Below are 22,405 nucleotides of genomic sequence, written 5' to 3' on the forward strand. Positions count from 1 at the left end.
CATACATATATTCTTTTGGTATGTACACTGGCATCAAATCCTTGATGCCTACCAAAAGAATATGTTATATCCTAGAAGAATATGAGCTATTTGATTTCCAGCACTCCGGGACAACAATAGTCTATTAGATAACAAGAAATCACAATGTCATGGTTTCTATCATGACAAGTATCATGATCTCCGTCACTCCGGGACAACAACTTAATGAAGTTTGATCATGATACGGTTGTTATCATGACTTCCAACACTCTGGGACAACAACTTAATGAAGTGTGTCATGATAACGTGTCTACCATTTATAAGATCGTCACCTTAGAATGGTTACCTTTGTTTGTATATGTCAATGAAAGATCGTCACCTTTCATTACCTATCATATGTGAAATAGTAACCACCATGAACCAAGTCTGAGGGTGATACAAAGGCTTTCACCTCAATTCTCTCTCACAGAGAAGATTGCATTACAAGAAATTTCACTAAGAACTTCTCCTCAAAGAGAATATATCATTCACAAAGGATTGCACCTCAAAATTCTCCCTCTGTACAATGATCTTGGGATGTCAGGTCCAATAGTTACTCCCTTAGAGGCTCTCTTCTCCCAAGGATTCTTGTCAGACTCCCTCTGAATTTGATATCAATCTTCCGATTTTCTAGTGATAAGTCAATACTTCCTCATGATGCACTCAAGAGTAGGCCCATCAAAATCATGCAGTCACACATTTGTATTTCTAGACTCGCTCTGAGTATTAATCTTCTAAGTTCTTGCGTTGCCTTTGAAGAATTGTCATACTCCTTAATGTAGAAGGATACTCATAATCTCAATCATCAAGGGCATTTGCTTCAAGAGCCTCATTTGATCTAGCCTGATCACAACTTCTTTTAAGCTACTGTCATAAGCTGCCTAATGTGGCATTCTTCTTTTCCCGCAACATCAACTTCAGATACAAAGGAAAAGATCAAGGCAAATAACTCTTATAGTATGTGTAGAATTACAAATAAGAGAGAGACTACAATAAGCAAGTTAATATAATACTCTAGGATAATAAATTCTTATCTGCACATTAATGTTCTTGATACAAGTTGCTTCAAAGAAGGTCCATATGCATCAAATAAGATGATGTCTCTGTATAAACATTTGTCAAACAATGGGATGAAACATTAGTTATTATTCCCTTCCCCCTCGACCCCACACCACAATGTAAAATTCCCATTCATTCCATCAACATTGGTGGGTAGTAGTATCTATTTAGTGATACTTAGTTCTCATGAGCAATAATTTCGTTCTACACAATTCGTATCTGGAGCAATGTATTGAAGTTCTGCTTCCATGAATGATCCATCATTGCTATTATTCCTCATATCATCATCTCCTTGGTGTGAGTATGTAAAGTTCTCTCTATAGTTGCTTTGATTCTATTTGATTTCCCAATTTCAAGGGGGTCCTTGTAGTTTCCTTGTAGAATATTTCTCACCTTTCACTTTGATATGTAGTAGGGTGTTGCCTTGGTTTTAAGGAGATCGTATATGTTTTAATCTTCAGAATACATGTTTCCTCTATTTGCTCCCCCTCTTTCAAGGTTGCCTCTATTGAAATGTCTGGCTACCTTGGAATCTCAAACTCCCTCACATGCAATAACATTCTCAGAGAAAAAAATCAAGGCACGTAGCTCTTATAAAAAAAAAAATCACTTTTAATCATTTTTCTCAATAAAACTATTATTGTATTTTAATTATAAGAACATTTAAAATTTTGATTCTATGCTTAATTCATAATGAATTAAGTTTAGTCCAATATTCAGCAAATTTATTAATATATTATAATCAATCCTTATTATAATTCTTGATATTCGTTATTCCAATCTATAATCTTATATGCATTGTAGATTTCTAGTATTGACTAAATTCATTAGTAATTGTTTATGAAATAATAAATGTATATACCTTTTTAATTACCATATACCCGATGTTATTTTAGATATATGAGATCTATGAATACATATCTCCTTTTTAACATTGTTGCATCCCAATTTTTGACCCAATTTAAAATGTTCATATAGCCATTGAGGTTCACATGAAGTCAGTTGATAGTTAAATTTGTTATAATCTTGCGAAATGGTAAGATGGTTAGTCGTTATAATTTCATATGAAGATAATGTGGTAGTTGATTATTTATTACGAATTCGTGGAATTGAAAAGGCGGTTCGCTGTTATGATCATTTATGATTAGTAACTTGTTATGGTAATATGATTTAACTGCGGAGAATTTCCTTGTAGGGAGCACCTCAAAGAGGTGGAAGCATTGTTAGAAAAAAATTGGGCATAGGAGCATCACCATCACTGGGCAAATGGGTATGAATCGTGAATCACCATAGTTGAGGACCCAACGACTGCATAACAAGATACACACATTAGACATGCACGAGCTATTAAATAAACATTTAAAATATTAATTTTTTTAACTTAATTAATGCATACTTCAATTGGCTTTTGGTTGACTTTTCCACCACATCATTATAATACATATTTATGTACATACACAGATATAAATTAAAGGTGACATCGTAATATTATTTTCATACAAGATTTTATCTAATACGTACATTTAGATGCATGTACAAGAAGATAAATAGTCTTCCAAATAAAGCATGTATTTATATATACATAATATAAGATACGACCTTGGATAAAACACATAATATGATGCCATCTTATAAATACATCTACGTGTAAGTAGATAAATATATTACAAATTATCCTTAGTTTATAACCTTCAAATTCTTTTTCTTATTTATTCAATTCTTTACTTGAAACCAAAATATACACTTGGCATATTATATCGGCGTCCAAGAAGGCAAAACATTTCTTTAAGAGTTACGGCTTCTTGGAAGCCTAGAGAAATCGAATGCCTTTACATATATTTGGAAGCCCAGAGAAGTTGGATATGTATTTTGCCTCTACACGATTTTGCTCGTGTATTTTCTTTCCATAGTTTTACTTCTTGTTTCTACACCCTTGTTGAAGGCGGAAATCATACTCTTTCTGATATTGCATACGGATTGCTTTTGTGAGGAAGTCAGCTATTAAATATCAAGCCAAGGCTCATGTTTCTGTATTACGTTAGACTAGGTTAAGTGGTCACTTCTTCTTTGAGTGATACATCTTTTCTGTATTTGCTGGTGTATTTTCTTTCCACAGTTTTACTTCTTGTTTCTACACCCTTGTTGAAGGCGGAAATCATACTCTTTCTGATATTGCATATGGATTGCTTTTGTGAGGAAGTCAGCTATTAAACATCAAGCCAAGGCTCACGTTTCTGTATTACGTTAGACTAGGTTAAGTGGTTACTTCTTCTCTGAGTGATACATCTTCACTCTTTTATTTCTGCATTATAAATTATAGCAGAAGGAAGTACGTCCATGAGAAGTCTACACTGTAATACCAAAGAGACTAATCTTTCCTTATTGAGTAAAGACAAATTGTCATGTTGAGTCCAAACATCTTTCTTTTATTGCTGTAAGTTAGAATCAAATTGTACTTTTGCAAGTCTTAAGATTGTTTCCTCAAGCCATAAAGGCTGAGATATACTGAATATGTAATTAATCATACACTAGCTGAGGATCAGCAGATTGAGTTGGTTTACTCTGAGATTTTAACACCTGGGACTCATCCGATTGAATGGCCAAGGAAGAGTTTAAGAGGTGATAATGAAATCTGCATTAGCATGAAAATAGAATCAGAGGTGACATAACAATTATTTATTATTTTCAAAAGAATCATTTGATAGCTCATGCATGTCCAAATTCATTCTCTGTTGTCAAGTCGAGTGATGTGATTAAGTAGTAGGATGCTCAGTGGCTAACAAGGTGTTCCATGTCTATTTCGGGTAGGGAGGGCCTTTCTAGTTAGAGAAAGTGTGGGGATAAGTTTGAGGTTGTGGTTGGGAGGTTAAGCCCTTGACAATGTTTCCCCTCTCTATGAGATCTTAGGACGTGCATCAGATAAAGATGAGCATTCAAACATTTATTGGTAATAGGTATTTTTACTTTTATGATATTTATACAAGCAGAAGATATGATGGATTAATTTATATTGTTGAATACAATTATTTCCTTTAATGAAAGAGATCATATAATTGGTAACCATTTAGATTGGTTGACCTTCCAACTGAATATGGAATATATCTATAGGATTGTTATTTCAGTCTTTCATTTATAAGAATAATGAGTATGAGCATATCTTTTAATTTTATGTTATTGTCACAGTTAGCAATAGGAAGAAAATGAATGAAATGGAGGTTTCTAACGCCCCAAATGATACAGTGGTATCTGATGTCCTAAATGATACAGTGGTATCTGATGCCCTAAACAATACAGTGGTATCTGATGCCCTAAAAGATACAGTGGTATCTGACGCCCCAAATGATACAGTGATATCTGATGTCCTAAACAATACAGTGGTATCTAATGCCTTAAATGATACAGTGGTATTTGACGCCCCAAATGATCCAATGGTAATAGATGACCTAATTGATATAGTGGTATGTGATGCCCTAAATGATCCAATGGTAATAGATGCCCTAATTGATACAATGGTATGTGATGCCCTAAATGATCCATTGGTAATTGATGCCCTAATTGATATAGTGGTATTTGATGGTAATTGTCATTTGATTTTGAGTGGTATTTGTGGACTAACTTGGGTGTTTGTAGAAGCATCCCTAGATTGATTTCAGTTTTGAATTCCATGGTATGTAGATTTTAATTTCCATAGTAAATTCTTTCATGGTGTTTTCGATTGTTAGTTATGAAATTTTGTTTAACTGATTGTAATCGTTAATTTCATTCCCATGAATGTAATTGATATAACTTTCGTCTTATGAAAATGAAGTAATAATTGCATTTCTTTGATATGTTAGTTGTTAGTGAAGACCTGGAAAAAGTAGATGTTACAAATATTAATAAGATGAAAACAATTATTAAATAACTTCCCACATACCTTGGTCAGTTGGTGACCAATCCTTATGATTTTGACATGGTAAAATCATGTGTGACCGTTTGCAATGCCCGATCTGCACCTTATCCAATGTCATGGGTCCTTTGTAGTTGACCGCCCATTTTCCAAACCTCTTACTTGGTAATGTAGGCCCTTCTTTGGTATCTACACGCTTCCTTTTTAAATCCTATTCACAATCTTCTTAATTGTCCCAGATGCTTTAATATATGGAAACTAATGTGTTATTCTTGTTTTATAAACCCCACTATTCACATCGATGCCATCTTCTATTAGGCAATTGGTGTTTTATTTGTTTGCAGTGATTAGCTATATAATATGTATTCCTATTTCTTGTTCCTCTCGTCATGTCGCCTAACTCCAATGTCTTTGTTTCACTTTTATGAAGCCAATTTGAATTAAGAGCGTTGTTGTTGTGCGAGAGGGCGAGCCTTTCAAAAGCATTGCCTCAAAGTCAAAACTTCGGTTCAATTCCAGCAAATGTGAGAGAAAATAGCACTTAAATGGTCGTGAGCCACGACCTCCATTTTCTTTTTTATATCTATATTTCCATCTCATCTTATTTGTCTCTACTCATTTTACTCCAAGGCAGACAATAGCTATCTGAATCCATTATAGAAAGAAATAGATTGTTCTCCATGGTATATAGCTCAGTTGCAGAAGAGGGCATTTGATAAAATCTATGGAACCTCCTATGCGACAAAAAAAAAGTCCTAGATGCAGGCATTAATAATCCTTTCCTCCAAAAAGTTATTACTGCAATCCCACTATCATCATTTGCTCATATCCTGCCGATGGCTGGCCAATAGTATTAGAATGATTAAAAAACAACAAAATTTGGATGATTTTTCCAGAAGCTCCTCAAAATAACAGTTGCACAAAAGCTTTCTAAAATATCATTGGACTGCCAGACAACTAACAACAGTTCAAGCCTTTTAGCCCCATTAAATGGACAAACTCTTCTGGAATCTTCAATGTTTACTAAGAATTAGAGCATGAATCTTTGTTTATATTCCTCCGTGTTCTTTTCATACTTCTTTTCCTCACTGTGTGGTCATTGTTTCTCCGCATTAACACTTCACACTATTGGTTAAATATTCAGGATACCACATGTTGAGTTTTCAGGCACTGTATGTGTTTTATCTTATGCCAGAACTGTATCCTTATATCCCATTTTACTTTCATTGCTCTACTCATGATAAGTGGACATCACCACTCTATATACTCACCCGTATAGCAATCATGTTATTTGAAGAGACTCCAATTTGCATATTTATCAGATATAAATTTCAGAGACCGCTGCATATTCTTTCCATTCGAACCCTTTTGTTTTCAGTATTTTGTTATTGCTGCTTCAATCCCTTCTGATATCTTATAAATCAGACTGGTAAATTTTCAGACTTTATATAATAGGATATATTAAGTTGCGCACTCATATAAAATTTCAATAGACTGTTTAAATAAGCAAGCACTATATATAAGTGATGGCAAGTATTGATTGTTGGCTGATACCAATCATTGATTAGTTTCCAGTCAATCGCTGATATAGATTGCAGATCACATTAATTCATCGCTGATGGGAGAACACTCTTTCAATGTTATGCTAACCCTGCTTCTTATTATATATCTGCGACCATAGTATTCTCTTCTCCATGTGCAATTGCTGGAATCTATTTATTTTATGCAACTGTTGTATATATTCTTTTGTTCATATATTCTCCAATCTATAGACTGCTGCAAATTGGTCTTCGACTGTGAGTATTAGACTAATCTCCAGTATTGATCGATACTAATGCTAATGGATCTTCCATACAGATACAACTTAATCTCTGATTGGTTTTATGTTCCTCTTTTCTTAATATCTAAACTCCCATTTCAGTGATAGACAGAGATATTGTGGAGTTCAAAGATAGATGACTGGCAATCATTCCTAGTGGTGATGCATTCATAAAATTTATGTTTGGAACTTATAATATCCAAATATATATATATACACTTTATTGTTGTCTATCATATTCACTCTCCAGCCCTCCATCTTAATAGCCATATGATATACATTTGCAGTCAGGCTCTGATACCATGTTGAGTAACATGGATCGTTTTTTGCAAATGTATTAACATTGCCAATGTAATTGATGTCTTCCAAATGCAGATTTGAAGACTCATAAATATGAGAGGAGGAGACATGTCTCATGAAGAGACATGTCTCTATAGGTAATTATCATTAGTTAATATATCAATTATATAAATAACCGCATATATATATATATATATATATATATATATATATATATAGAAGAATATTTATCTAATGATGATTTACCATCAACAACGTATCTCATGATCGAATCAATCTGACTGCAACTACAAACTTAACAAGCCAAATGCTCACTGTTTTAGGGACTGAAATTAGATTTTTAGTTCTTCTTTCCAACGGTGCAGACGGTTTTGAATTCCGAGCTCTAGGTCAAAAGTTATGACCCCGACAAGTTGGGGTAAATAAACACCTAGTTTTGAATAGTTTTAGTTAAATATTTCTGTATTTATTATAGCCACATATACATTTCGAATTCATGTCTGTGGTGACTTTTGATGTTCCATCATTGTATATATTCTTACATTTTCGAATAACAAGATGGCTTTTGGTTTGCATACAACTCTTTCGAGTTTTTGCAAATTTGTTTTTTCAGAAACTGAATATTGATATCGCAGGTATTTGACTCTCACCAGATATTGTGTTTCAGCCCATTTTTTAAATCAGATCAATTGGTGAGCATGTGGTTCTGGAGGTGTGTGAATGCTTACCAAACATAGCTTCAGCTTTTAGGATATTGAAGCCTTCATGTTGATTTAACCTGTCATTGATGTCAAGGTTACTTATCAACATCCCTTCAAGCAAATAAATATATACATAATACAATCTACACATGCTGTTTTTGGCTAACCTCTTCATAGGAGCCGACCCTAGGGAAAAGGTTTTAAAATTATTTTCTATACATTCACAAGAAGGATGACCCTCTGAGGTAAGTCCTTTCTTGAGTAAGAATCATGAGTAAGAATCAACTGCAATATAAATGCCTTTTTATTTGCTGACCTGGCTGACCTAGGGAAGATGTGTGTGCAGCTTTGGGCTAAAATATTGAATAAATAAAATCAAAGTTTTTTGTTGCTGGCTGACCTGATCCAAGAGTTACAACCGTTAGGGTAAAAAGACACGGTTATGGTGTATAATTAAAGTTTGTTTTGAGATCATTTCATCATCCATCCATTGCATATCTTTGTTTTGAGAACATTAGAAAACTTAAGTGAATAGTTATTTGTGAACTTTATGATTTATCCGAGTCGGGAGAGTACTGAAATGGCATGATTATTGATTATACCAAAATAAACTTGAGGTCTTGATATGATGTTTGAAGCAACTAAATCTCTTATTGAAATTAACTTCCTCCTCCAAGAAGCTTGGAGAGCTCCCAAATGTTAGAAAACGATACTGAAAGCATCAAGAGACTCCTCGCAAAGTCCTGTTATTTTTTTGGAAAAATAAATAATTAACTGTTTAAAAATGCTCCCATGCCTAGGTGTCCAAGTTGAAGTGGCACACTTATATGCATTATTATTTTAATGAACTATTACACTAAGTTGTCTTTTTATTGTTTCAACAGTAGACAAATCAATTGAATAATTATTTGTTAACTTCATAATTTATCGAGTTGGGAGAGTACTGAATGGTGTAATTATTGCTCATACAAAAATAACCTTGAGTTCTTAAGATGATGAATTGGAGCGACTGAGTGACTTATTGAAAATGCTTGCTCCAAGAAATTTGGAGAGTTCCCAAATGTTGGAAAACAATTATAGAAGTATCAAGATGCTCATTGCCACCAACTAAACTCATTCCCATGAATAACGAGTGTTCTGAATTGATCTTCTGCTTTTCAAGAACTATGGAGTTCCCTCTTGCTCACCAATTAGCTTGAGGGAAACTTGGAAACCAGGCTAGTTAGTTAAACATCAAGTTTTCTTAAAAGGGGGCATTACATATATTGATAATGAGAAAGCAACTCGGATAAGAGATTGCTATTGAGGTGGACACGATTTTTCTAGAAGAAGCTCTCTATCTTGTTGGAAGCACCTTCCTTCGCACACCATGATTAACATCTATCATTTTGAAAAAGAAACAAAGAACAAACAACATAGCATGGCCAATTGCATTGGGTACTTGGACTGCAGTCGCTAATGGAAGAGATATTGCTGAATACTTATATGAATGGATTATTGCAAAAAATCATAAAGCAGAGATGGTTGTTGGAGACCTCTGATAAGCTCACTTTACGTGGTATAGATAAAAGTAAAAATAGCTTTCGATCCATCTTATGCTTGATTGATGGAAAACATTTTTTTTTAATGAAGGGAATCTTTAATTCCTTTAGTTTGTTTTATTTTCTCATGCAATCATTTTTCTAGGTAATTGGTAAAATATTAGATAAAGTAACGAATGAGCAAGGCGATCATGTATAGTTTACAAAGATGATGTTTCTATTATGAAAGAATCGTTGTTATTAGAAAAATTAGAATAACAAAAGAATAATAGAATATTAGAAACATTATAATATTTACAAGATACATAATTTTGACCATTAAAAGAATAATATATAAGATATTATTCTAATACCCTCCCTTAATGATCAATTTGTCAACTATACCAAGGAACCCCTTGAACTTAACAAATTTATCTAGAAGCAGGGACTTGGTGAGAATGCCAACAATTTGGTCTATTGTAGGAACATATTGCAAATCCATAAATCCTTCTTTAACTAGTTGTTGGATGAAGTGACAATGAATGTTAATATGCTTGGTTCACTCATGGGAGAATGCATTTTCGGCAAGTTTGGGCACTCCTTGATTGTCGTAGAAGAGGGGTGAGAGGCTTGCCTGAGGCATATGGATGTCAGAAAGCATCCTTTGAAGTCAAACTGCCTCACAACTTGCTTTGATCGTTCCCTGATATTCGGCTTCCACTAAGGAAAGAGATACGACCTACTGCTTCTTATTGGTCCAAGTGATAGCACTTGTACCCAAATTGAAGACATCGGAAGTAGACCTTTTGTCACCAATAGAGCCTCCCAATCTGAATCTGTGTAACCAATGTACCAAAGTCTAAAGTGCCCTTGACATAGTGCAGGATTGGCTTTGCTGCCCATTGATCTGAAACACAAGCTGTCATGAAGCGAGATATGTAACTCACTACAAAGCTGAGATCAAGTCTAGTGGTGAACTCATTCTCAACAAGAGAACTAAATTTGACCGACAACTTTAGACCAAACTCCATAGGTGTAGATGTGATTTACAATCTTGCATTCTAAATTTGTCAAGCAAAGCCCATGCATTCTTAGATTGAGAGATGAACCTAGGCAATAGTGCAGAAACCCAAGGTTAGTCATGTCAAAAGACTGGCATAAATTTTGTTTTATTCTTGAATCAGAGATACCAAGCTGCTAGTGATGTTGAGATCATCAACATAAATAGCTAGAAGAATGATGCCATTTCCAGTAGTCTTAACATATAAATATGAGTTAGGACTCTTCTAGAAACCCTAATTTGTGAGGTACTTATCAATTTTCATGTGCCATGCCTGAGAAGCTTGTTTGAGGCCATAAACTATTTTCACCAGTTTGAACACCTAGTGTTCTTTACCAACAATGCTGAATCTAGAAGGTTGTGTCTCTTGTAAATCACAACTTGGGAGGGCACTTTTGACATCCATTTGATGGACCTTCGAATCACACTAATAAGTTGCCATGGCTAGGGCTAATTTGATGCTCCTCATTTTTTTTTGTCGGAGAAAAAGTCTCCTCATAATCAATTTGTTCATGCTAAGAGAAGCCATTGGTAACAAGACGAGCCTTGTGCTTATCTAAAGTACCATCAACCTTGTATTTATCTTTGTAGATCCATTTGCATCCGATGGGTTTCTATGTTCTAACAAAACACAAGTGTTAAATTTTAACATACCATGATGCTCAATTTTCATATCTTCTTACCACTCAGGTATCCCTTTTGCTTCTATGCATGTATGTAGCTCATACACATTGTGAATGTTGGCCATGAGAGCAAAATCTACAAAATTGGAAGGTTTGCTCTTCTTTCAACTAGTTCTATCCTCATTGAGCTCATCATCATGAAGATCGCCTATCATCTTAGCCTACCATTTAGACTGGAGAGTAGAAGTGCCAATATCAGAAGTAGGAGGTACAATGGGAGAAGATCACATGAATCTTGAGGAAAATTTGTTGGTGTAGTTGCATGTTTGGGTAATCTTGCAGGAGGAACTAGTGGAGAGGTAGGAATAGGAACAATTGGAGCCTAGCCCTCCCATCAGATGGCTGAATGGAAGATGGACCCAAGTCTTGAGTTTTGAGAGATTGATCCCTAGAATCCATAATTGGAGGAGAGAGCTGAAATGGCCCTTGTTTCTCGTCATATATCACATCACGACTAAAGATGAGATGATTAGTCTCAATGTCTCAACCAGTTCACAGGCTTTGTGATTATCACTGTAGCCAGTTAGCATGAGTTTCTTGCTCTTGGCATCTATCTTAGTGTGTTTAGCATTAGGGATCCAGACAAAAGCAATGGAACCAAAAACTTTGAGATAATTGATTCTGGACTTATAGTTTGACCAAGTCTCTTTTGAGAGTCTGCTTTTTGACAACTACTGTAGGAGAGTTGTTGAGAAGGTACATGACAGTGTGGACTACTTCAGCCCAAAATTTCTTTAGAACATTGTTGTGTTCAAGCATAGACCAAACCATTTTTCATGATCATGTGGTGTCTATGATCAACAAATGTAATGTCCCATTTCAAAGTGAAGTTTAATAATTATTTCCTCATATGAATAAATACATCAATCAATGTTATAAATAAATAAATATGATATATTAATCAATATAATATAATGTTATTAATAAGTATATAAAGAATCATATCAAATAGATATGATAACAAATGGTATAATATAACTAGCGATATAGTAATTTCATATAACTCTTTAGGAATCTTAATTAGAAAAGAATAATACTTATCGACTATATAAAAATTAAAGAGGAATAAAGAAACCAAGGCACATGATAGTGTTTGAACACATGCAAACTCTATTATAACAACAAACTAATAATCTATATCTCTAAATTAATTTGAATTATAACAACAAATAATTAAGTGCATTACAGAACAATGCAAGATGAGTCGTGTCTCATCATAGGAGTTATGTGCTATCTCAGGAAGATATATTAAGGGAGTGATACCTTTCCCTTTGGGGCATGAAGCATGATCAACACCTCTTATATATTGAAATCAGTGTCTCCTAAGAGCAAGTAAAATACCATCTTATTATTCCAAGAATAAATTACACTGCAAAGATGAGTGTCCAAATGCAATGAGTATAATCGATCTTCACCCAATCTGATATTTTGAAGATTGCATAATGGTATGCTTGATATGCTATTCACCTTAGCCTTTGTTCAAGGGAATTGATTGAGGGTGTAGTGACATTAATTATGTGGCAAGATTGTTCAATTTATCCTAACCAAAGTTAATCGATTCCACCTTGCCAGTTGTCGTAGACAACAATACTATATAGTATGAGTAAAAGCAAACATGTTATTATCTCCCTATAAAATCCAAGTAAACAAATGATAAAAAATGGGATATTTTTAGAGGGGATCATAGGAATTAATGAGTCGCTCATCAAAAGATTGAACATTATTGGATATAATAGTTATTGATTGAATCAAGGCATCATAGGCTATAAAATATATATAACTAGTGCCTAACGTGGAAGGATGAGAATTATTTGGTACTCCTAATATATATATATATATATATATATATCATATCAATCATATCACTATACAATTATAATAAGTTATTATACTATCATTATTTGGTACATATGGGCAATAGATTACTATGGTAAAATTATTATAATGTGTGTATATATATTTAATTCAATCTACTATAGATAATGGATATATCAATACATATTTTAATAATAATAGTAATATGAATTATATTTTTATACATTATAATGAGTATATATCTGTAATACGAAGGAGTAAAAATGTCTGTAGTCTATTCCTCTAAGTTACTAGTTCGAGTTCAGTTCCAAGTTCGAAGTTCAATAACCGGTTTGCAAGTTCGTCAAAATTTAGGAAAGGGGTTTGGGTTTGTTAGTATATACATATATATCATACCACTATACAATTATAATAAGTTATTATACTATCATAATTTGGTACATATGGGTAATAGATTACTGTGGTAAAATTATTAGAATGTGTATATATATTTCATTTAGTCTACTACAGATAATGGATATATCAGTACATATTTTGATAATAATAATAATTAGAATCTTATTGTTATACATTATATATTTGTAATACAAAGGAATAAAAATGTTTGTAGTCTATCCCTCTAAGTTACCTGTTCGAGTTCGGTTCCAAGTTCAAAGTTCAAGAACCGGTTTGCAAGTTTGTCGAAATTTTGGAAAAGGCTTTGGGTTTGTTAGTACAAAAACATGTAAATTATATATATATATATATATATATATATATATATATATATATATATAGACACATTTATGAAGCATGAGTTTAAATAAGAATGTAACATAGTAGCATAAATACATTTCAACAACAAAAACACCATAAACTTGTAATCATAGTGATCATAACATCATATAGTTCAAGTAACAAGTTCAACATCAAAGATTCGAAACATTAAAAATAAATCATAGCATCAAGTTCAAGTATCATTGTTTAACTAATGGAATTAAAATCTATTAATATTCTAAGTTCTTCAATCTTCATCTTCTTCATCTTCTTCTTCCTGTTCTTCTTCAGCATTAGTTGACTCAGCAATTGAGGTAAAGGCCAATGGGATCAGCAGCAACAGCAATGGTATTGGCATCAAATTCCTCAAAATCATCTAGCGTAAGTTGAGCAGTGGAAGAATCCAAGTCCATAACCTTCGCACCTACATCCCACTTCTTTGTCTCCCCTTCTTTGTATTCTTTATTCTTGTGCGAAAGAAGGCACTAGTAGTAATGCACAAATACTAGGCTCTTTGCTCTTTTTGATTGCAGCCTATTGTGCTTCCCCGAGTGGATGAAAGAATAAGTGCTCCGATTTCTTTCTAATGTAGAAGAACTAGAAACCTATGTAGGCAACGCACGGTAAACAATTTAAAAAGAATTAATTCAATCTTATAAATTTTTTAAAATTACTTTCTAGTCATGATTCTTTGGACAATAAAGTGAGCTATAAAAATAAAAATAAAACTTGTGATATAACTTTGATTGCAAGGGGCTTCAATGTTTGGAATCTTTGGCCATGGAGGTACCACCAACTAGAGCATCCTTCCGAAACTAATGACGACGAGCATGGTTACTTAGACCTCTAGCATTCACAAACTCTATGAACTCGTACATGGTTACATCTCTCATATTATCATTAGGAAGAGTCTTCTAAATGCTGCTAGGTACTTGTCAGGCACTTCTAATCTCTATAGAGTGGCAACCTTCCTGGTAGATCACCATATTGAGAGCTATAGTATTTGGGCATCAAGGCATAGAAAAGCAAATTTAGTGGAGTGGTCATTTTGTTCCATCTTTCAACAATAATTACTTGTAATTGTTTGAAGGTCTCTTGCGAATCTTGCTCCTTGTCATTTATAATTTGTTTGGTCTTCTAAAGCATTGAGTCTATGCCATCATAGATCTCTCCAAGGCAATGCCTATCCATGTTAGTGTACCTAAGCATGCTTATAATGGGTTCGGTGAACTTAAGGAGATGTTCCACATGTACCCACTATGAGTTGAATGGAAAACAAAGTGTCCAAAAGATATGCATATATCGCTGTTCAACTAACAAACTAGCAGCTTCACAATTCTTTGTGTTGTCTGTTATGACTTGGACAACGTTTCTAGTACCCACTTGTTCAATGTCCTCAATTAGGGTATTAGCAATAAATGACCCATCTTTTACTTGCCCCGAACAATCCATTGCTTTTTGAAACATTGCCCCTTTAGGGGACACAACAAGGACATTGATCAAGGGATGGTTCCTAGAATCCTTCCACCCATCTGAAACTATTGTCATCCCTGTCTCAACTCATGAGTTCTTTATGGGCTTTAATTGATCTTCAATCGGCTGGACCTCTTGATCCAACAAGGTGGTGTACACTCTCTCAAACTTGGGGCCACAATACCTTCTTGGAGCTTCATTGACAACTGTCAACATGTCCCTCCAAAATGGAGAGTCAACAACATTAAAGGACAACCCATTTGCATATAGGTATCTTCCCGCCTTAATTCCAACAATTTCCTAACTCTTAGTTCAAAAAGCAATCTCTAGTGGTCCCTTTATTGTGTGTACGGGCTATAGTTTCAGTCTTAGTGTTTCCTAAGGTACTAAAAAGGGGTGGTCTTGTACCATAGCATCTAGGGGGTGGTTGCATTCCTTTTGCTCTTTTCTTACATTTATTTCTATTGAGTTCGGTTACCTTACACCCTTCTCTCTTTTGCTGCCTCATGCTCTTCAATATATTTTAACATGGTTGCATTGAGTATAGGGGTACCTTTTTGCGAGGGCATTTCTTGAGTCCTCTTCTAGTGTATCCACACAAATGACCTACCACATGATAATAAGAACTATATTTTTCTACACCACAACCTGGACATCTCCAACAAAATGCACCACCTCCTGGAAGGGGTCTTACAATATCTACATACTTCCATATTAGAGAATCAAAGTGGGGTTCTAATCTTTGTTCAGTATTGCCTATTGATGAAGAGGTAGATGCCATTGCGGTTCCTTTTCCTATGGCAAGAAATTGTACACATGTTCATTTCATATGCAAGAAAATGAAAAATTCTGAAAAAAATGGAAAAGATCTTATGAAGAATGAAAGAGAAATGGAAAAGATCTTATGAAGAATGAAAGAGAAATGGAAAAAAAAAAAAAAAAAAAAAAACTAGAACAAAAAGAAAAGCAAATGGAATAATAACTTACCTTTTCCAGCCATTGTAAGCTTGCAAATGTGTAGGAATAAAGCACAAACACTTGATGAACACCCACAAATCAATCTTCAAACTCCTTTTTGCACAACCAAACTCTTGCTCAACCACCAATTTGCTCTTGCTTAAGACAAAATAGCCTCATTGGAAACCAAAAAAGACAATGAGAGGCCACCAAAATCATTTCATAATAACCTTTTAGCGGTTGTGGATGCCAAAACCTTATTATATTTTGCAAAAGAGCCACTTTTTTGTCATCCGTAGGGCCTAGAATTCACGCGGTTTGAACTTCGTTTGCTAGTTTTTGACATGGTCTCCCCGGGTTTGCACTAGGTTCTGAGCAGTTCGAACCATCAGGAAAAACATCAAACCCTGCCTAGACCACCCAGCGAACCAGCCCCGAACCACAGACTAATTTGAACTTGGGCTGGTCCGGGGGGTCCAGGGGCGAACCTTGGTAACTTACCTATTCCGTATTCACTTACTATAGCTCCTTAAGAGGATAGATTTCTGTCAATTCGGGAGAGGCAGAGTAAATCCTCACAAGACGGGTGAATTCCAAGATGGGTAAGGATATGTATTTCCAGTGCCTTGAGGGAAAAATCCCGAGATGGGTTTGAACATACTGTCCCAATCCCTTGAGGAAGCCTACTTGTAGATGGGTGTCAATCGTCCCACGACATTGAAATTCCCATCCTCCGTAAGTTTGACTTGTGTAAGAGAGAAGGAGGAATCATGCTTAAATGTGTTAATTATTAAATTCATAATGAATTATTCATTGTTTCTTAAAATAAATTCAATTTAGATGCATAATAATGCATGTTAAACATTGTAAATTGACGACGTCTGAGTAGGGGATATTAGAAGACCAGGTAGAGAATTTTACATGATCTACAGGTCTTTTAACCATGAAGGTGTAAAAGGCAGACTCACCCTTCCCAGTGTGCTCTGTAGCTGTGATGTAGGCTGTGAACCAGATTGCTTGGCTTGAGCAGCTAAGCATTTACGACACTCCAACTTCATATAACCATGCTTACAGCAGTAGTTTTAGTGAATACTTTTCTTCTTCGGGCATTTTGATGACTGAGCATAGGGATTTTGCTGAGAAGACCAAGAGCACTGATTGTTGCCTGTCTCCTTATGAACAAAGTTAGCTTAGAAAGCTTGTGTACTCGAAGATGAACTAGTACCACTGCAGGATTGTTGTTTCCAGTGATCTTACTGTAAAAGCATTATGCAGAGATCGGAAAAAGATACATCAGCATGAGTGGAAGCAACGTTGAGAGTTCCAACAAAGTGCTCATAGGGAGACTTGGGCTCCTCAAGGTGATCACTACCATGCTGTCTTCTTCCATTTTCTGTCCAGTGGCTTCCAATTGACCTGGAATGTCCTTGATTTTATTGAGATGATCTTGCAGGGACACCTGTTCATCCAACGTGATCATGAAGACCATGTTCTTCTATAAGAACACAACAATTATTAGAGGTTTCATGCAAATCTTTTTGATGGCTCCAAATTTCTACAGCTGTTTTGCCAGAAGGAACTTGTGGCAGTTGATCTTTAGTGACTGTAAGTTTGATGAGCACGACAACTTCTTGATTTCGCTCATCAAAATTTTCGTGCCGTTTGCCTTCATCTGTAGGATGATCAGTCCTGCCCAAAACAATTTTATCAAGATATCTGTATACAAAGATTGTCATCATATGCTCTTTCCAAATATTGTAGTTTCTGTCATTAAATTTTGAACTCCCCTCATTTAGGATATTCACTAAAGATGCCATTACAAAATACTGAGGGCAAAAGTGGTTGAGTGAATGGTGGTACAAATATCGAGGCAGAATAAGAAAAATGTAGAAAAAGCCCGTTTTGAATGAAAATAGGTGCTGAATCCGAGATTAAATAGAAAATATCTGGACATGAATCCTAAGGTAGACATTTTGGAAGACCCAGACAAAATGAAGAAAGACCCAGAAATCCTCATGAAAAACCCATAAAGAATTGGCAATTGAACTTTGAATCTAACCAAGAAACAAAGGTTTTTACAAAAAAATCTTAAGACAGCTGAAGAAAATGAAGAAATGCTGCTATGAAGCTGTGAAAAAAATCACAGGTTGAACCACAAAAGATGAGTCAATGAGCAGAAAACCAGTGCAAAAAATTGTTTAAAGGTGTTGCAGCACAGGATGCAGGTGTAACGAAAACCTATTTTTAGCAGATTACGCCCTCAGAAATGGCTGTCTGTTTGCAGATAAAGGAAGAAATCCAACAAAAACTAGGATCCTGTCAAAAAATACACTAAAAATTTAAAAAATCACAGGAAGTCATGAAAAACAGAGGCCACAAGCATTTGAACAGAAACATTCCTGTCGTGTGAGCTAGAGGAAAAAATGTGGGCCAAAGAGGAGTTCTAGAGCTGATGGCTTTGCAGCTAAAACACATACAGGCAATGCTGAAAATGGCATGTAAGCACAGGCAGAAACCCTTTTGTGCGTGGAAAAAACAATCCACACACAGACTGGAAAAGCTGCACGAACATAGATGCCATGAATTGTGAAAAAATGCATTTTGAAGTAGCAAAAACAACACACAGACATTGCTTGAACTGGGATCAAACAACTGGCAACACAAAGTTTATGGGGACAGATGTGGAAAAATGACAGCTGCTGGCTGCTTCTGCACAAAGACGACCAGAGTAAGGTCAGAAAACAGCCATAAGCAGAAAAAACAATTCTGCTTTTCAAAATCTGATAATCCCGAAAAATTCAAAATGGATAAATTCTAACAGAAAGTATTAATTGTTTCGGATTTTTTTTCATAATCATGCTCAAATACCATATTACACAGGTAATTGATAAAATATTTATAGATTAATGAATGAGCAAGATGCTCATATATAGTTTACGAAGACAATGCTTCTATTATGAAACAATGGTTGTTATTAGAAACATTCTAATAATGAAAAAATAAAAGAATATTAGAAATATTCAAATATTTACAAGATATACAATATCTACCATTTAAAAAAATAATAAATAAGATGATTGGAGATGTAATTCTTATAGTGCTGTCATTCCTGTAAGTGATTAATTTATTCTTCTGTATTACATGGTTTTTATAGTTGATTTGATCTATGTCAGATCATTTTTATGAAGCAAGTCCTTCCTTGGCTTTCCTAGAGTTCAAAGATCAATTCTTTTTTGCAAATATTATTGCTATGTGATGGTGATATCCTTTTGATGGGTTTGCAATACTGTTAATGGAGCAGCCTTCCCTTTCATATTTGATACACCAACTGTAGAGTATTCTATATTGTGTACTGTGAATAATTGACATTGTAGTAAGATTTTAGGGTTTTGGAAAGTTGATTTTAATGGTATGCTCTATAAAGTATAAACTAATACCTTCTAATAAAAAAACCCCATTTTAGTGGTGGCATATTTTGAGGTTTAAACTAATATCTTCCAATAGCAATCATTTTTTATTTTGTTTCATCTTTGCTATATTATTTCATATAGGAGAATGTCAGAAAACAACTTTTTATACTTGTTCAGTTATGATTTAGAAACTTTTAAGAAGTGCTTAGGTGAACCTGCAGTAAATGAGTGCAGCGGAGAAAGGAGGATGCATCATTGTGGATGCAACAAGGAAAGGCAAACGGTTTCCAGATAGTATGTCAAAGACAATACCGATATGGATATGTGTTCTAAATCGAGCGATTCAAGGTTTTCGTCACACCAATCTGACAAAATATTCTGAAGCTTTACAGTCAACATGCTCTGAAATGTCAAATGCTCAAGGTGGGAAACAAATGATTTTATCTGCTTATATGCTTTCTAATTTCTTAAGGGTTCTTGCACCATACGTCACCTTTTCTAATAGTTCACCTGTGCAACTTCAAACAGATTACCATCATGAGAGGATAAATTTGGCAGATAGGAATGCTGAAGTAAACCTTTGCCAGCATAGGGAGGCAGTTATAAATAAATTAGAAGATTGGGATTGCTCATTGCATCTTCCATTGTGGGTGTCTGACAGTGAAAAGGCTAATATAGAGAGCCGTATTGATGGATGGACAAAAATATTGGAAGCTACTGGGTCTGATTTAATGTTTCTTGCCACATCTCTAAGAAGGCCTTTGCGCCCACTATGGATATCTCAGAAGACTGTCATTTGGCTTAATGAAGTCCCCGATTTGGATTCTTGGGATTTTACTCCTGTTATTCTTGTTTCTGCATCAAGTTCTATGGAAAACACTAAGAGAATGAATGATGATGAGTACAGTTGGAGTTATATCCCAGGAGCTGCAGATGATGAAGAAAGCTGGGCACGTGGACTGTCACCTAGCCTGTTTTGGAAGCACTCATATAATCTTATTTCTGGTGGACCGGAGGTATGTAATAAAATGGTGGCAGATATTGTAGAACAGGATAGGGTATATCGAGCTCAAAGAGGACAGGAGGCTTTGCAGATCAAACTTAAACCAAAGAAAATAGCAACTGATGTTGTGAGTAGCTTGGAGGAAGGATTCAATAGTGAACTCCAATCTGATGTAGCTACCAATGGAAGATTTGTCTCTGCAGATAGAACTGAAAAGCTGAATCAACATGGAATTCAGCAATTGCCCCAAGGACAATTCAATTTTTATTGGATAGGAACTACTAGACTTGCGATTTCAAGTAGCGAATATGGTATGTTCATTTTTGCAAGATTTTTTAACTTCTAAAGAATTTTGTATGTACTATGTCACTGTTTCTATAATTTTTTAATCTTGTATGCATTCTCTTCCCATGCATATTTAGAAATAGATATCCTAACGTAAAGCATGTGGTATATTGTGCCTTTTCTTTTTGTTTTACAATATTATGGTCACCCAGGATTTTATGATTGTGATCCATGTTTGAATTAGTTTCATATGTTGATCTAACATGTACTCTGGTGGAGCTTATTCATTCATCTCACATAATTTGTTGAATCTTATTCTCTTTGATGTTTAAACAAAGCTCGGGAAGGAGATGGTTCTGGGCAGTTTGACAGTATTCTAAACTGTGACACTACTAGCTTTGTTCCTCGTGATGGTGAAGGTTCATATATTCATTTGCCTATTTTGGTGAGTGATTCGTGTGATTTCATTAAGGTTGGTCTATTATGCATATTTAGCATGTGCTGTAGTGTGTAGTTATACACATGCTCGTGCACACTATCACACACTAAAAAAAGACAAAAGACAAAACATAAAACATATAACACGAAACATACAACCATACATTGACAATTAACTTGGATATGCATCCACACATACATATAAATAAAATTTCCAACACATAACATTCACATGTACACACACACACCCCCATATACCCACAATCTGGATCCGCATGGACAGACTCTGTACATCACACACCACAGACCACAGACCACAGACCACAGACCACAGACACCACACAACACACACTCATATGTACACACACCATAAATATAGAGCACAGATATGCGCACACACACATCCACCCAACAAAAGACATAAAGCCTGCAACACACACACTAGCTTTAAAATGCTCAGACATGCACACACACACAAACAATTAACTTTGATACAAAGCACACATACAGATTAGAAATGCCTAAGTAATCATGATATTGAGCTTAAATCTTTTAGGAGCTTTTTTAACTTATTGGAGGAATGTTGATTCAGAATGAATAATTGTGTTCATATTGCTTTCTTTTTTTTCGCCAGGGTTCCAAATTCAATCGTTATGACTTGCAAAAGAATCTTCCTTTAGCAGTAGAATTTGCAAGGAAAAAATTTGAGAGGGGACAAACGCTTCTAGTTTGTTGCTCCAATGGTATTATGATAATGTGTTCATGCGATTTGCCTTTACAGACTTATTTTTATTCTTCCAGTCTAATGTTTTAGACTTTCAACCTCTCACATACGCTTCTAAGTTTCTGTCTTTTTCCAGGTGAAGACATAAGCGTGTGTATATGTTTGGCGATTCTGATGTCTTTGTTTGATGATAAAGGTACTGATTTTCCATTCCTTCTATGTGGTCCTATTTTGTGTTAATCTAGCATCAGTTGCAGGCTTATGGTTGATTTAGATTTTAGTCTAAAAGCACAATGGAAACTGCATTTTTTATGCTAGGTTGGAAATATATGTTATTAAAAAGAAGGAAAGCATTTTCAAAATGGTGAAGCGAACTTTCTTGATGTCTTGTTGGATTTATGGAAAATGTTCACCCAGACATTTAAATGGACTGAGGCGGTTAACTGATAAGTTGCATTGATAGAGATTTAGGGGAAGAAAAGTTTTTACACTGGA

General features: G+C 34.9%; 1 protein-coding gene across 4 annotated transcripts in view; it reads left to right on the forward strand.

Moving 5' to 3' along the window:
• LOC149551943 (initiator tRNA phosphoribosyl transferase family protein) overlaps positions 1–22,405 on the forward strand; it is a 70,065-nt gene that overhangs the window by 10,448 nt on the left and 37,212 nt on the right. For 2 of the 4 annotated variants that reach the window (XM_089787441.1, XM_089787442.1), the window contains exons 2-6: positions 19,695–19,883; positions 19,989–20,774; positions 21,087–21,193; positions 21,821–21,929; positions 22,047–22,106. In XM_089787441.1, coding sequence (XP_089643567.1) covers positions 19,695–19,883; positions 19,989–20,774; positions 21,087–21,193; positions 21,821–21,929; positions 22,047–22,106 — 1,251 coding nt within the window. Of the gene's footprint in view, positions 1–19,669; positions 19,884–19,988; positions 20,775–21,086; positions 21,194–21,820; positions 21,930–22,046; positions 22,107–22,405 lie in introns of all 4 variants that reach the window. The other 2 variants (XM_089787443.1, XM_089787444.1) reach the window with 2 other exon arrangements.

Source organism: Cupressus sempervirens, chromosome 6, assembly GCF_028749045.1.
Source record: "Cupressus sempervirens isolate cs-2001-9-10 chromosome 6, ASM2874904v1, whole genome shotgun sequence".
Classification (NCBI taxonomy): Eukaryota; Viridiplantae; Streptophyta; class Pinopsida; order Cupressales; family Cupressaceae; genus Cupressus; species Cupressus sempervirens.